This window comes from Chrysemys picta, chromosome 18 (assembly GCF_011386835.1).
Source record: "Chrysemys picta bellii isolate R12L10 chromosome 18, ASM1138683v2, whole genome shotgun sequence".
Taxonomy (NCBI): Eukaryota; Metazoa; Chordata; order Testudines; family Emydidae; genus Chrysemys; species Chrysemys picta.
Genome location: NC_088808.1, coordinates 12,528,161 through 12,543,807, shown reverse-complemented (window position 1 = coordinate 12,543,807; position 15,647 = coordinate 12,528,161). Strand labels below are relative to the sequence as shown.

The following is a 15,647-nucleotide window of genomic DNA, read 5'->3' as shown; positions in this document are numbered from 1 at the left end:
GGTGTAGGGAAAGGACTTTGCAGTGTGGTGCGCACGGGAGGTGGTGAAAGAGCCCTTACAATTATTCCCCTGGGGGGGTCGAGTAGCCTTATATGCTCTCTCTCCTTACTGGGGTCTCCTCTGGAGCTAGAAGGCAAAAGCTTTTCACACTGGCAAATACTTACTTTAGGGCCAGGTAGACCAGGGCGGCCAGGGTTTCCATGGGGACCAGGAGGACCCTAAAACAAAACAGAGGCATAATAAATCTATACAGATCAACATTATTCAATATGGATGGCGCCAAAAACCCCAGCTCCAAGTGCCCCTGAACTTTGAGGAAGCTCAAATCCAGGCTCAGTCCAATCCCCGGGAATGACACAGGCCTTCTTTATACTAGAAAGGTTTTGCTGTACCTGCAAACCCGCCTAGATGTGATCCAAGTCCCCAAACACAATAAGCTAGATTGAAAAGAGGACCTTGGGGGGGGGGGTGCAACAACACTACATCTACATGGGGACTTTTGCCAGCAAGCAATGTTGGTCAGAGTTTTGCACACTCCTAACCAACATAACTATGCAGGCAATACTTAAGTGCAGACCAGGCCACTATCCCCGAAACATCTGTAATTAAGAAAACCCATTCCTGGCAGCAGAAGGGATAGAGCTGGTGTGAGCATTTCAGTCACTCTTCCTCTCCATGAAATATATAGCTGCAGTTTGCTCCTTCCAGGAGGGAGGTGGCTTAAGCAGAACACTGATTAGGTGGCCCTCTTAGCAGTAACAAGGAGATAATGGCACTGTGGCTGGACAGGGTTGACTCTGTGTTAGCTAGGGTTACCATACATCCAGATTTTCCCAGACATGTCCGGCTTTTTGGCAATTCCCCCCAGACGGGGATTTGAGGACCAAAAAGCCGGACATGTCTGGGAAAATGCCGGCATCCCTGCCCCAGTCCCCTGTTACCTGAGCAGCTCCGGCAGGCTGTGAGCTGCAGGCAGATTCCCTGCGGTGGCGGCGGCTGCTACTGCTCCCCCCAGACACCTCAGCTCTGTGTAGCTGAAGAGCCGAGCTGACCGAGCGCTACCAGCTTCACGGTTTGCCGGGCAGCCCCCAGACCTCCAGATCCACTGCGCCCCCGGCCGGGCGCTTCCCCAGCGCAGCCAGAGCCCAGGAGGGGAAGTGCCTGGCCGGGGGTGCAGTGGGTCTGGGGGCTGCCCGGCAAACCATGAAGCCGGTAGCGCTCGGGCAGCTGTTTTGCGTGGCTGGGAGGGAGGAGGGGGAATGCGGGGCGCTCAGGGGAGAGGGCGGAGTTGGGACGGGGACTTTGGGGAAGGGGCGCGGTTGGGGCGGGCCCGGGGCGGAGTTGGGGCGGGGACTTTGGGGAAGGGGCGGGGTAACCCTAGTGTTAGCAGATTGTTCTTGTATGGCAAATAGTACTGTAACAAGACCAAGAACATGAGCAGTTTGCAATGCAGAGACACAGGGGATGCGAGATGGTTTAAAAGCCTACATTCCCATCAATGCACAACTGCAGGAATCTCCCACCAGAGTGCAGATATGCAAAGTGCCAGCAACCACTTCAGAGAGCAACCCACTAACCACTTGCAACTGCGTTAGCAATGTCAGTAAAGCAGTGATCTCTCAGGTGTGCTGGGCTTCCACACAGCTCCTGACTTCAGTTAATACCAGGCCTCAAGTCTAAGAGCTTCTCTGCAACCATATTTCCTATGTGACCTGACTTCCTCCCTAGGGACACTATTCAGCGTAATTATGCTAGCAGACAATAGGACCTTTAAACTCCGGGCAGCCTTGGAGGCTTTGTGCTTAGGCTCAGTACGGTACCAGGGTGCATAATGCATAAAACTTAGCTATGCTGGCAGAAGTCTGTAATAGAGACATAATCCATGTCTGTCAGGGGTGTGATTCTGACCGACAGAGCTGTGCTGGCAGAAGTCCCTAGCATAGACACAGCTGTTCCAGCAAAGCTGTGCTTCTACCAGATTAGCTTGTTTCATTCATGGGAGGTGGCTTTACTACATCAGTATAAAGTACGCTTTGTGGACATAGCTGCATCCTCATCAGGAACCAAAATAGCAGCAAAAGCCCCAGAGGGAGCAGAGATTTGGGGTATCAAGAAGACTGTATACATTTAGAGCGATTTACTTGGCATTTTAGAATAAGCAGCAGGCACATTTCTGAGAGCTGAAATAAGGGGAAACAGAAGTACTTGCTAGAATGAAATTTTAATGGTTTAACTACTTGTTTAACCTTCAGGGCATATCCCCTGGAAAGCACTTGAAATTTTGCCTTTTTAGAGGCTCTGATGAGACTGGAATGCAAATCCATACTATGATTGGTATAGAGTAAAGTCCCTATTTAAAATGAGCTTCAGTTTTCCCCAGTGGCATTTTAATGATTTGTTCATTTAAAAAATAGATACATAAATGATTAAAAATATAGTCTGTGACCCTCACTCAAAAAGCTATAGCAATTTTCTCTGCCCAAATACTAAGGGCAATAGGCACTGTAAAATACCTACAATAGATGATATACAGCAATATCTCCTTTTAAATCATTTATTAAAAGAACTAAACATGTTTTCCAAAGACTATTTAAGGCACTATCTGGAATAAGAAACTAAGTATAAATTATCCCAGGCTTTATACAGAGCAGATGAAATCTGCTAACTTTCCAGGCAGACGTAATAATGCTGCTAAATCCCAGAACAAGTTCCTGGGAGGTGTAGCAATTTGAAGAGTCAATTCTGAAGATTCATATTCTGCCAACATGCACAACCTTTATGCCACCAGTAGGAGTAGTTTCATTTACTCTTGATTTAAAGGAGGAGCATAGATTGGTGGATAAAGAGAAAGTTATTTGGCTGCTTTCTCAGCTCTGAGAGAGACTGTAATATTTGCTGTCATCACTTCTGCATGTTTGGGTCCAAATCTCCCAGGCTGTGATTTCCAAAGGAGACAAATGGAATTAGTGTACAACTAACAAAGGAATTCAGTGCCTTTAATCGCCTTCGAAAGACACAGCCTTAATGTTTATTTAGTGTAATAAAAATAGTGTTTTTTTATTACATCTTGTAGCATGAGCATTTGTTGAGCCAACAGATTTGTTGGGGGAAGAGTCAAAACAGCTTTTGTAAAGGGAAGTCATGCCTCACCAATCTATTAGAACTTTTTGAGGGGGTCAACAAAGACTTGGACAGGAGTAATCCAATGAATATAGTGTACTTGGACTTTCAGAAAGTCTTTGACAAGGTCCCTCACCAAAGGCTCTTCAGCAAAGTAAGGAGTGATGGGATAAAGGGGAAGGTCCCCTCATGGATCAGTAACTGGTTAAAAGACAAGAAACAATGGATAGGAATAAATGGTCAGTTTTCAGAATGGAGAGAGGTAAGAAGCAGGGTCCCCAAAGGATCTGTAGTGGGACCAGTGCTGATCAATAATTTCATACATGATCTGGAAAAAGGGGTAAACAGTGAGGTGGCAAAGTTTGCAGATGATACAAAATTACTCAAGATAGTTAAGTGCAAAGGAGACTGCCAAGAGATCTCACAAAACTAGGTGATTGGGCAACAAAATGGCAGGTGAAATTCAATAGTGATAAATGCAAAGTAATGCACATTGAAAAACATAATCCCAACTATACATAAAAGTGACGGGGTTTAAATTAGCTGTACCACTCAAGGCAGAGATCTTGGAGTCACTGTGGATAGTTCTCTGAAAACATCCCCTTCAATATGCTGTGGCAGTTAAAAAAGTTAACAGAATGTTAGGAACCATTAGGAAAGTGTTAGATCAAGCGTCAGCAACCTTTCAGAAGTGGTGTGCCGAGTCTTCATTTATTCACTCTAATTTAAGGTTTCACGTGCCGGTAATACCTTTTAACGTTTTTAGAAGGTCTCTTTCTATAAGTCTATAATATATAACTAAACTATTGTTGTATGTAAAGTAAATAAGGTTTTTAAAATGTTTAAGAAGCTTCATTTAAAATTAAATTAAAATGCAGAGCCCCCCAGACCGGTGGCCAGGACCCCGGCAGTGTGAGTGCCACTGAAAATCAGCTTGCGTGCTGCCTTTGGCACCCGTGCCATAGGTTGCCTACCCCTGGATTAGATAATAAGACATAACATATCATAATGCAGCTATATAAACTCATGGTATTCTGACTCCTGGAATATTGAGTGCAGTTCTGGTCCCCCATCTCAAAAAAGATATATTAGAATTGGAAAAGATACAGAGAAAAGCATTTTTGTTGCTCAGGGGTATGGAACAGCTTCCATATGGAGAAAGATTAAAAAGACTGGAACTGTTCAGCTTGGAAAAGAGACGACTAAGGGGGGATATGACAGAAATCTGTAAAATCATGAATGGTGTGGAGAGAGTTAATAGAAAAGTGTTAGTTACCTCTTCATATAACCCAAGAACCAGAGGAGATCTGATGAAATTATTAGGCAGCAGGTTTAAAACAAGCACAAGGAAGTACTTCTTCACATAATGCACAGTCAATCTGCAGAAATCATTACCGGGGATGTTATGAAAGCCAAAAGTATAACTGGGTTCAAAAAAAGAATTAGATAAGTTCATGGAGGATGGGGCCATAAATGGCTATTAGCCAAGATGGTCAGGGTTGCAACCTTATGCTCTGGGTGTCCCTAAGCCTCTGACAGCCAGAAGCTGGGACTGGATGACAGGGGATGGATCACTTAATAACTGCCCTGTTCTATTAGCTCCCTCTGAAGAATCTGGCACTGGGAACGGTCGGAAGACAGGATATGGGCTAGATGGACCATTGGTCTGACCCAGTCTGGGTGTTCTTATGTACATCATCATGTTTCACAGAATGAGAAGTCTGGCAGAGCAAGGATTGAACACATTTTTTCCCAAGTCCCAGGCTAGTGCCGTAATCATTGGACCATTTTTCCTCACTGTCTCTAATTAAAGCATTTCCCTAGGGTCTTTGGGATCAAGGAAATATTTAGAGCCACATAACTGTGCAAAGAAAAAATTGTCCTAATTATAGAGGGATTAGTTTTAATGACAGAGCTTAGAGCAGCAACATCTCTATAAAGTCGAGATCCTACAATGTGTCATGCATCAGCAGTGAATGCAAGCAGTCCAGCGCAAGGTCTAAAGCGCCAAGCCAGATTTATAAAGCGAGGGTAGTTCAGCTGTTATGGAAGTTCAGAGTCAAACATCCCAGCTCAAATCCCATTTTACAGCTTGGTCTCCTTTTGGTGCATATTCATGCGACTTGTTATCCAGCAGAATACAAGTCAGAATTCTCAACAAGAAAGCTATAGGCAGCAGCACAACCTCCAACTGGGACCAGCCAATGCCGATTGACACTGACACAGCTTCCAACTGGAAATGCGGAATCTATAGCTTCAGCTGCAGCTTTGTCATGGTGGGAAAAGAGTTACAGATAGCGTGATTTTCCTGCTCAGCTGTGACCTTTTTTGGTGTTGGTGACTCACCCGGCAGCAGCGGCTGCTGTCTCGTGGGTCTGGGTTAGGGTGACCAGACAGCAAGTGTGAAAAATCGGGATGGGGGTGGAGGGTAATAGAAGCCTATATAAGAAAAAGACCCTAAAATCAGGACATCTGGTCACCCTAGTCTGGGCCCAGCTCCCCTCCCCACTCAGACCAAGATTAGGGTTGTGGTGCTGGGGTGGAAGGTGCTACTACAGATGGTCAATGCCCCCATATCTGTCAGGGCATTTTTTTAACAAAAATCATGGCGCAATCACTAAATCCGTGACTTTTACGGAATTCACCATGACTGCTCTGTGATTTTTTTTATTTAAAAAATGCTATAACGAATCTATAGCCCTATCTATGGCTAAACTTCCAATCAGAAACTCATGGGCTAACAAATAATGTACCTAACACAGTTCACAGGCAGACTTTTCCAGCACAACTGTAGGAAACATTAACCAAAAGCCAGCCTAAAAAGGGGACCAGTCTTCAGTCCAAGCAAAAGCCTGCAAGATCAGAATTCTCAACACTCAGTGATAAGATGTGCAATAAGATAAACACCCAGATCCCTAGTTTAAGGGGGTGTTCCTATACTATTGAATTCAATAAGAGTTTTAGTATTAACTTCAGTGGGAGCAGGATCAGAGACATAGGGAGATGAACAGAACATGGGGTTAGCAAGATCAAAACAGGAGACATCCATCTCACTCGAAATCTCCAAAGCGTCCCAGTCTGACTAAGTGGAAGGCAATGTGCTGCTGGTGTAGTGGGAAGTCCAACCCAGTAACCAGGGCACGGCAGTGATCAAGCCCAAAGGTTATGAAAGTCCCATTTAAAATGTCTAGCTCAGCTATGGAGAGACAAGGGCGTTGTCTGGCAATAGTCCTAAAATGGTAAAACATAACTGATTTTGATATGTTCCAACATGGCTAGCCCTTTAATCTAAGTTTACACCCACATTCTTGGCAGAGGAGGAAGATTCAGCGTGGTACAGCAGCTCTCCATGGGCAGAGTAACAGAACGTACAGGACAGCACCTGCCTCCGGAGCTTTGAGCAGTGAAATGCTGAACAGGCAGGCCCTCCGAGTTAAGCTACGCACCAGTCTATAATCGCAATGGAAGTAATTGGTGGAACTTTAAACTCCACCCTCCAAGCCCACATACATGTACCCAGATCAGTGCTAAGATGCTCTATGGATATGGTCTCGGTGTTCTGCCAGCCCCTGGGTACATTTATTCCTCACCTTGCTTATTGTTCCTCTCCAATCCCACAGGCAACTTCTCACTCCTCTTTCATACTGTCTCACCATCAACCACCTCTCGCCTTTCATCATATCTGCCCATAGGCAACAAAATTTAATAAACAACCCACCCCAGCACGCAGCAAAAATGAAAAAAGAAACCACAACTCCCCATTTCAATTCAACCATCTCAGAAACAAGTGCCCTTATGCATAGCACATGTCCCAGTGACATGGACCCCCCATCAAACCACTAATGGAGCTAACAACCTCTCTGCAACCCAATCAATCCTAAATAGAATATTGTGTGTCTCAGATGTTCATGGAGCCATTCTATTATCTCCTGTAGCCAATGGCAGATGCAACTATCCCTTCATTTACGCTGATCCCAGCAGCTACAATTCAGCTCATTACGCTTCTCTTTCAGCTATAATAAGTGATCACAAACGGTGGGGACACTCCAACGCTGTAGAATCAGCCAGCCCAAGTATAAACAACTCCTGCCTAGCAAACATTCCAAATCGGAGGGAGTTTGGTAATAAACCAGGACAGCTTTCACCTTTAGGTCATGGCTGTGAATGTAAGGATAGTCCTAAACAAGTCATTGTCATCTAATAGCTGTGGGGCTGCCTATGCAATCTGCTGGGCTCAGTTGAGTCTTTGCTGTGCAGGTGCCCATCTCTCCACCACCACAAGCCGCATGTGGATAGGCAATCTCAACAACGTGCCCTATGATTAAATGGATATGGGGAATGAAGTACTCTTTAACCCCTAAAACTTGTCCCTCAACCAGAACTCAGGAACATAGATACTTCGGTCGTAATCTCTTTGGAGCAAGGGCTGTCCTTTTGTTCTGTGTTTGTACAGCACCTAGCACAGTGGGGTGCTGGTCTATGACCAGGGCTCCTAGGTGCTACCACGATACAAATAAATAATAATGGATCATAGGAAAACCAGCAGCCTCCCCAGTCTATTGTGCTTGCAGTCTTGTCTCTTTTTCTCACACTGAAGCACAAAGAACATATAAAATGCCAAAGCAAATCAAAGCCCCTTCTCAGCTGCACAATCTCATGTTCACCGACCCTTAGCCACTCCAGTAAGATCAGTTTTAACTACTCCCACCTGAACTAACCACACACAGAAGGAACTTCACCAAAGGTATATTTAGGACAGCTCCTCGGCAAAGGGACCACATCAAACTATTGGCACTAAGCAACTACAGCAGCAACATTTGATGCTCCCATTCCAGTTAACCGCCTGTTATATGACATGTTGAAAGGCAGCTTCTTCTCATCAAACCAAGGCTCAGAGACATCCATCCCTCTATCAACACACACCGCACAAAGACAGTGTCAGTCCAATCTGCCTTTTTTACTCAGCCTAATCCAGTTTTCATTACCCTCCCCTTCCAGACCATCAGGATTACCTATCCCTAATCAGTATCTCCCAGACGTAGCCACCTTTCCATAAAAAGAACAGGAGTACTTGTGGCACCTTAGAGACTAACAGATTTATTAGAGCATGCATCCGAAGAAGTGGGCTGTGGTCCACGAAAGCTTATGCTCTAATAAATCTGTTAGTCGCTAAGGTGCCACAAGTACTCCTGTTCTTTTTGCGGATACAGACTAACACGGCTGCTACTCTGAAGCCCACCTTTCCATAGATGAGCAGTGCTGGAGCTAGCTGCTACCCTCTATTCATGCTCTTCTAAATTAAACTCTACTTCTTTCCCCTTCAACTAAAAGGGTTGGTATATACTCATAAGTATTATAACTATATGTAATCATCATCATCTCATTTCTCTCTTTTCTTTGCATCAGATGGGACAACATTGAGTCCAGCAAGTTAGGAGCTGAAATTCTACCAGCCCCATATTATTCACACACACACTCTTGGCTCACTCTCGGCACTGCTTAAACAATAAAACCCAGCAACAAGTCGACTTACATCTGAAGTCTTCCAGCCTCGGCACCAGAAATTCCATGGAAAGTTTTATCATGGGACACTGTTTTAATCATCAGCAGTCACCAGAGGATCAGCAGCATGGAAACCAGGCGTTGAACACAATCCCTCAATGTGTTCTGAAAATGGGGTTGGGTGGGGTAAGGGGGTTCCCAAACGTGGCTGGGCTTGTAATCTGGATGGAATGCCACTCACGTGAAAGCCATCTACTTGTCAACTCCACAGTGCCAGCCAGTTCATCATGGGCAGAGATGGGAACCCTCTCACAGAAACTCTTTTATTTGTATTGGTTCACAGTCTGCACAAATTAACAAAAGTGTAACTGTGTGCAATTCCCCTTCCCCCCCCCCCCACATTAAAAAACTCAGGCAAAATGCTAAAGAGCTTCATCCAAAAGGGACGGCTACTCATTGAAAACTCATTAGACTTGGGGGCTTCACAATGTAAAGCAGCTTTTCTGCTCCTGACCTCCAGATTCCACTCTGACCTTTGGCTTGCTGAAAAACGAGCTAAATATTTGAAATGAGGCCAAACAAACTGTTTCTTTAAACACTTCTACTTAGAAGCTGGAAAACCTTCCTAGTGGAATGAGGAGATTGGAACAATCTTTACAGCAGACTGAAATTTTATCATCTTGGGGAAAAAAGCCCCCGTTTTTTTAAAAAGAAGAGGATTTCTTTTTTTGCAACCAAAGACAAAATGTAGCAAGGAAATGCTACAGCAGGAGCTCGGACTCTTCCAAAGCTCTGAGGCTCATGGCGTGATGGAGGTAAGAATCAGTGAGTGCAATAGCAACATTTTACCTCCTTGCACAATGGAATTTCTCCTATCTATTGAGAGCTTAAAATTAGTGCAGAGAGTTGGCATTAAAAACCTTTGGGTCCTAGTCCCAGCTCTGCCACTGGCTGGTTATGAGATCCTGTGCAAATCAGTTTGCCCACCTGTAAAATGGCAACATTGACTTTCAATGGGACTTAAGCTCCTAAGTCACTTAAGCACTTCTGAAAATTTTACCCTAAGTCTGTTTCTGCTTCCATGGAAGTGAATCCAGTGGCAAACTTCCCATTGTTTTCCACACGTGCAGGCTTCCTGTGCTACTCCAGAGTGTGGTTGTAAGGTTTAGTTAACATTTGGAAACTTCCGTGTAAGCATTATTGCTGTGGTTCACAGCACCTTTTAACTCTCTTTCTGCAGACCTCACTAAGCCGTGCACATTCTTCAGTGCAATCGAACTGTCTGCACACAAATGTGGTACCACTTTATAGCAGCATAGTTAAAGTGGTAGAACTTCCCTAGCATGGCTGCAGTTATGTCAGTACAAAGGTGCTTTATGCTGGTACAGCTATTCCCATATAAGGTATCCTTATACAACATAACTGCATCCAGGCTAGGGATTGTACCAATATAAAGTATTTCAATATATATAAAAAAAAAAAACCTACATGCTCCTAACTGAAATACCAGTACAAAACCCTGTATGTAGTGCCAGCACAAACTACAGCTGTGAGTGCTATGCTTATCACAATTAAGTCACTGTCCAGGTCTACCCTACAAACTTTCACTGGCATAGCTATATTGGTCGGGGTGCAATTTGAGACCGACAGCTATGCTGGCAAGAGCCCCTAGTGTGGATACAGTTATACACTGGCAATACTATGCTTCGACTGTTAGAGCTTATTTTGCTCAGGGGGACTGGAAATAAGGAGCCAGCATCATGTGACCAGCCAGCTCTCCACAAACCAACAGTGGGCCACCAACCCTAGAAAAGAGAAAGCCACTCAGTTATTTTTACACTGTCCAATAATCAGAGAACATGGGGGTCAGCCCACAGACCTATATAAAGAAGTGGAAATACTGTGCTGTATCAATAGGACATCGTCACCCTGTGGAATTCACTGATGCAGGTGGTCAGAGTCAAAGGCTGTGGCAGGTTTCGGAGGAGGTGGCTAATTGTATAAGCATTAACAACACTGAAGTTATCCAAGCTAAGATGAGAGCACCATGCCTCATCAGGCCATAAACTGCAGAGGAGAGGAAGAAATCCTTCCTGCTCTCAAAACGTACAGCATTACAAAGCTAGTTACATGCATTGTTCCTCCTTCCCCTGAAATTTTCTCTGCTAGAGGCAGGATACCTCACTTGATGGACCAATGGGCTGATCCAGTATGGGTCTTGTTGCAGCAGGGACAAGGTCTGTGCAGCTGCAGAGGAATTTCAAGGAGGTCCAGGTTAAGCAAAAAGGAGAAAAAAAAATCTCTCTGAGGTTGATGGTTTATTTTTTCAGGGTGCTTTTGCAACCAAAACCAAGAACCCCTCTAAGCCCATCCTACTGTCTGGCCACATTCCCTTCCTCTAGTGCAAATCCTTAAATCCCAGAACCATTAATGAAGACAAAACAACAATACGCGCAGGGCAGTTCTTCTTCCCTGCTGAAGCAGGCTGTGCCATGGATGGGAGGACACTGAGAGACCCGCTCATAGCCTTAACAACACTTTTTCCCCTTTTACTGCCACTGAAATGTCAAAGCTCAGTTTTGTTAAGCTGGAGGAATTTGGATAGATGTGCACAGGAAAGCTGGGGCCTCCAGACCCTGGGTTAAGCTTACATACCAGAAGGGTATGTCTACACTTCAAGCTGGGGTTGTGATTCCCAGCTCCGGGAAACTTACTTTCACTAGCTCTCAACAAGCCAGTGCACTAAAAATAGAAGGCAGGCCATGGCCAGTGTGAGCAGTGGGAGGGGCTAGCCACCCAAGTACATCTCTTGGGTGGCTAGCCGCTCCTGCCGCTCATGCCCCGGCAGCTGTGTTCTGTTTTTATTACGCTAGCTCCATGAGAGCTAGCACGATTATGTCTCCTTGAGCTGGAAATCGCACGCCCAGCTCCGAGCGCAGACATCCCATTGTGCTCACTAAGCTCAGCTGGAGACCTGCGGTAAGGATTATGAGCGAGGGAGAGCAGAGACTTTCAGCCTTAACTGGGAATTTTCCAGCAACTGCAGACTCATAGGAGAACCCCATGTTGGTATTTAAGCATGGTCTGTGCTAATGTGTTTGTCAATAAAGGATTATGTCAAATATGTAGCTGGGTCACTCTGTTTGCCAAAGGAAAAAAAATAGTAGCTATGCCTGCATATGTCATGGGTTGCACCGCGCAGGTCTCTGCACAAAACATCAGCTGTATCTGTGCAAAACGTTACCCAGGACCATGAAGGCAACAGTACAAAACAACAGCTAAATGCTTGGATCTCTCAGTACCCATGCTGCAAAAGTTCCAGTGCAGAACACTGAGGTAAGTAAATAACCTGTATTGAAAACATCAGGCCTGATCCTCCTTTACCCTAAGGCCCCTTTACATCATCCTGGCTGCATAAAGGGGCCTTAAAGTGAGCACAAATTACACTTTAAGGTTTCTTTTCACTGACAGAGTAAAGGGGCCTTAGTGTGAATGAGAATCATGGCCCATTACAGAAGTGCTTAAGAGCTCCTGGAATGAAAAATTTGCACGGGAAGAGCAGACAGTTAGCTAATCCTCACCCCTCCTGTTCGTTAAGCGAATGCAGTATTACATCCCTGCGTGACTCCTCTGTTACAAATGGGGTTAAATGACTTCCCTTAGGTCATATGAGTCAGTGGCAGAATCCCAGTTAAAATGCAGGAGTCTGCTCTAAGCACTAGATATGCTGCCTTCCTCTGAACTGCATGTCTTCGCACGTACCAGCACAGAATCCTTCTTTTTCTTGTATGAATCACTGTGAATGTCATTCACATGCTCGTAAGGCACTACCTGCGCCCATAGCTGGCTAACAAACTACTTGGGCCCTGGGGCTCCACGCATATGTGTTTAACGCTATCTGTGCCACAGAGGAGAAGTGGTTCAGGGGGAGCTGTGGGCACTCAGCTTCTTTGGGGGGGTGGGGGGAGGAAAACAGGCCATTCCCTTTTACTAGTACAGAAATGGGGTACACTTATCCACGCCTATTTACCATGAATCTCACTGGACTGCAACACAAGCGCCCTCTGGCACTCCCCTGTTTTCTGCCCTCAGAGCCATCTTTCAAAGGCCTCGTGTGGGGCTGATCCATTCTTTCCAGCTAAAGTTCCCTCTGGCACCAGTGGGAACTCTGGCAGCTCAAGGGTCAACTGAAAGAGGTGACTTGATCATGATATTAAATGATCCTTCCTCCTGCTCCCACCCTAGAGGCCAAGGGCCCCAATCCCCCCAACTCGGTATGCAAGAATGTGAGTTCAGGATCCACACTCAGATCTGTGCTTTGGGACAACATTGTGTTACCACAAGAATTGCCGTCTATTGTTAAAAACACAGGTATAGAATTGCCCAGTACTGCAATAGCTGCTGAAGCTGAATCAATGCTAAAAGTTTTGTGTAACTTAGCTGACTACAGGACTCAAAAAACCCAGGTGTTTCAGGGGCTGAGGCATTTCCCCAGGATGGCTCTTGGGACTCTTAGGTCTGGTCTATACTACCCGCCTGAATCGGCGGGTAGAAATCGACCTCTCGGGGAATCGATTTATCGCGTCCCATCGGGACGCGACAATCGATCCCCGAATCGGCGCTCTAACTCCACCAGCGGAGGTGGTAGTAAGCGCCGCCGACAAAAAGCCGCAGAAGTCGATTTTGCCGCTGTCCTCACAACGGGGTAAGTCGGCTGTGATACGTCGAATTCAGCTACGCTATTCACGTAGCTGAATTTGCGTATCTTAAATCGACTCCCCCCTGTAGTGTAGATGTACCCTTAGTCATGTTTGTATCTGAATTTAGAAGATATGGGGTAGAAGGGAAAATACACAGAAGTCTAGGTTAGAGATTTTGTCCTAGATTCTGAAACAGACAAGAAAATGGTCAGAGGGGTCCTTTCTCTGGGTCCGCCACAGCTAAGTTGAGTGGAAATCAATTAAAATTAATTTTATTATAGGAGCCATTTAGATAGCATTGTGTTCAAGGGGAAAATTCAGAGGTTAGAGGAAGTAGGTCTGGAGACCTGATAGATAAAGGCCAGAGAAGAAACATGGTCAAATCAAATGTCTCTGTGTGTTCTGTAACAATAAAAGGTTGGACACTAAAGAGAAAGTGGGAAGATAAGGACAGAGAGCAACAGTCTGACCGATAGCCTAATGCCAAACCTCAGGTCAGGCTGCTCCTTCCCCAAACCGTGGCAGAAGAAGTTTGGCCTGCTGAAAATCTTGGATAGGGGAGGGGGAAAGAAGGGAAGCCAATCTTTGCTCTAAACTGTGCCAGACCTCAACAGCTGTGCTCAAAGTGGTCACTAGCTCAATCACTACGGTAGAACCATGTGTTGGCATGGAGAATAGCAGCACAGAAAGACAAGATGCCAGCAACAAGGCACAGGGGTAGACACAAAAAGCCACTTACCCGTGGGCCTCTCTTGCCAGGAGGGCCTGGTAAGCCTGGTAGACCTGGGGGGCCCTAGAAAAGAGGTAAAGAAATATTATTTACGGTTATACAGAAGACCGTGCTCATGTCAACAGTTCTGGAAGAGCCATAATCTAACTGTTTGGAGCAGGAGTGAGGAAGAAAGACCTGTTATGGCACAAAGCCCAGAGTTTCCATGCAACTTATGCTATTGTTGTAAAGGAATAAAATCTATGCACACCAGTCACAGAACTATGTATTTCAACAGAGCAGAGACAAAGCATTTTCATCTTGCTGCTGTAGTCTTTATTTCTCTAATCACAGCTGTGTTTCAGTTTCCTGGATTCTGCACTGTAACATAATAAGGTAACACAAATTGCATCTCAATGTTGAAAGAAGCAGGCACGTTGTGTGTGTTATATTATACAAAAGCTAAGGAAACATAGTCATCTCTGTAGTATAGGTTCCTAGAGGAACTGTGATATTAAAGAGATAATCACACCACAGCTCTGTACTCTCCTAGATATTATATTATATGGCAAAAGTAATAATATTGGTGTCAATGGTGGAAGTTCCTGGACATGGTGCTGCAATATCAAAGAGGTAAGTTTAGTCATGTCAAAGCAGTGGGGATTCTTGGATGCTGGGTTACAATAGAATAGTTATAGGCTCCCTGCTGCATGCTGGTCTGTAACAGTTTAGGGGAACATAATGAGGTTTAAGATGCTGAAGTAAAACTGTAAAATCCTTCTTTAAACTTATTCTCAATGGACTGGAGAATCCAAATTTCCAGAGAGAGCTGCAACTCCTAATCACTCTTACAACCCTTTTTACAGCACTGACATTAATAATAGTTAGCTAAAGTGTCTCACTGGGGATTTATATTAAAGTAGCTTGTTACGAATGATGGGTTTTGTTTCTCGGGGGAGGGGGGAGAGAGAAAGAGCAGAAGGCTAAAGAATCTTTGGAACCCAGCCTGAACTTTCCACTGCTCCGGAGTCCAAAGAGGTTTTACCAAAAGTAGAACTATGAGTGGGAAGTGATCAGATCTGCTGCCGAGCAGGTGCATGCTGTACTCCACATTCGGTTCCTGCTCCCTACATCCTTCCTTCCCCAAACAATTTTTTGCAGACTAACATGGTGCTCTGTTCCCACAAGTTAAGAACATCATAAAACTGACTCTGCCACTTGTGAAACAACACAGGTGACTCAGAGTCTGTACATACGGCGGCACCAAAGGAAGAGTTAAACATTCAAGATCCCTAACACAGATCTCAGGAATATAAATTCAAATGTACCAGAAAATCCTTGGAGACCCCTGCTCCAAATTCCATCCTAGGCTATGGTTTCAAACAGTGAAAGCCTGCATGCATGCTAACAAAGTCTCTCCTCAAAAGAACCCTGGTGAATATTACCAATCCTCACATACAGCAGGTAAGTGGTGAGTGAATTAGTTCAGAAGAGATAAGGATAAAACTGAGCCTTGGTCCAAACAAATGCAAAAATTTGCAGAGGTTAAAATATGTATAGGTAATCCCCTTCCTCTCCCCAGTCCCTCCTGGCTACTAATTTGAACTGGCACTTGA

At 45.0% G+C, this 15,647-nt stretch overlaps 1 protein-coding gene across 7 annotated transcripts in view; it reads right to left on the bottom strand.

Moving 5' to 3' along the window:
* The window catches only part of LOC101953340 (collagen alpha-1(XXVII) chain), a 258,835-nt gene that overhangs the window by 177,639 nt on the left and 65,549 nt on the right, over positions 1–15,647 (bottom strand). For 6 of the 7 annotated variants that reach the window (XM_065572707.1, XM_065572704.1, XM_065572703.1 and 3 more), the window contains 2 exons: positions 14,062–14,115; positions 165–218 (listed from right to left, as the gene is read on the bottom strand). In XM_065572707.1, the coding sequence (XP_065428779.1) occupies positions 165–218; positions 14,062–14,115 (108 nt within the window). The remainder of the gene's footprint in view (positions 1–164; positions 219–14,061; positions 14,116–15,647) is intronic. The other variant, XM_065572706.1, reaches the window with a different exon arrangement.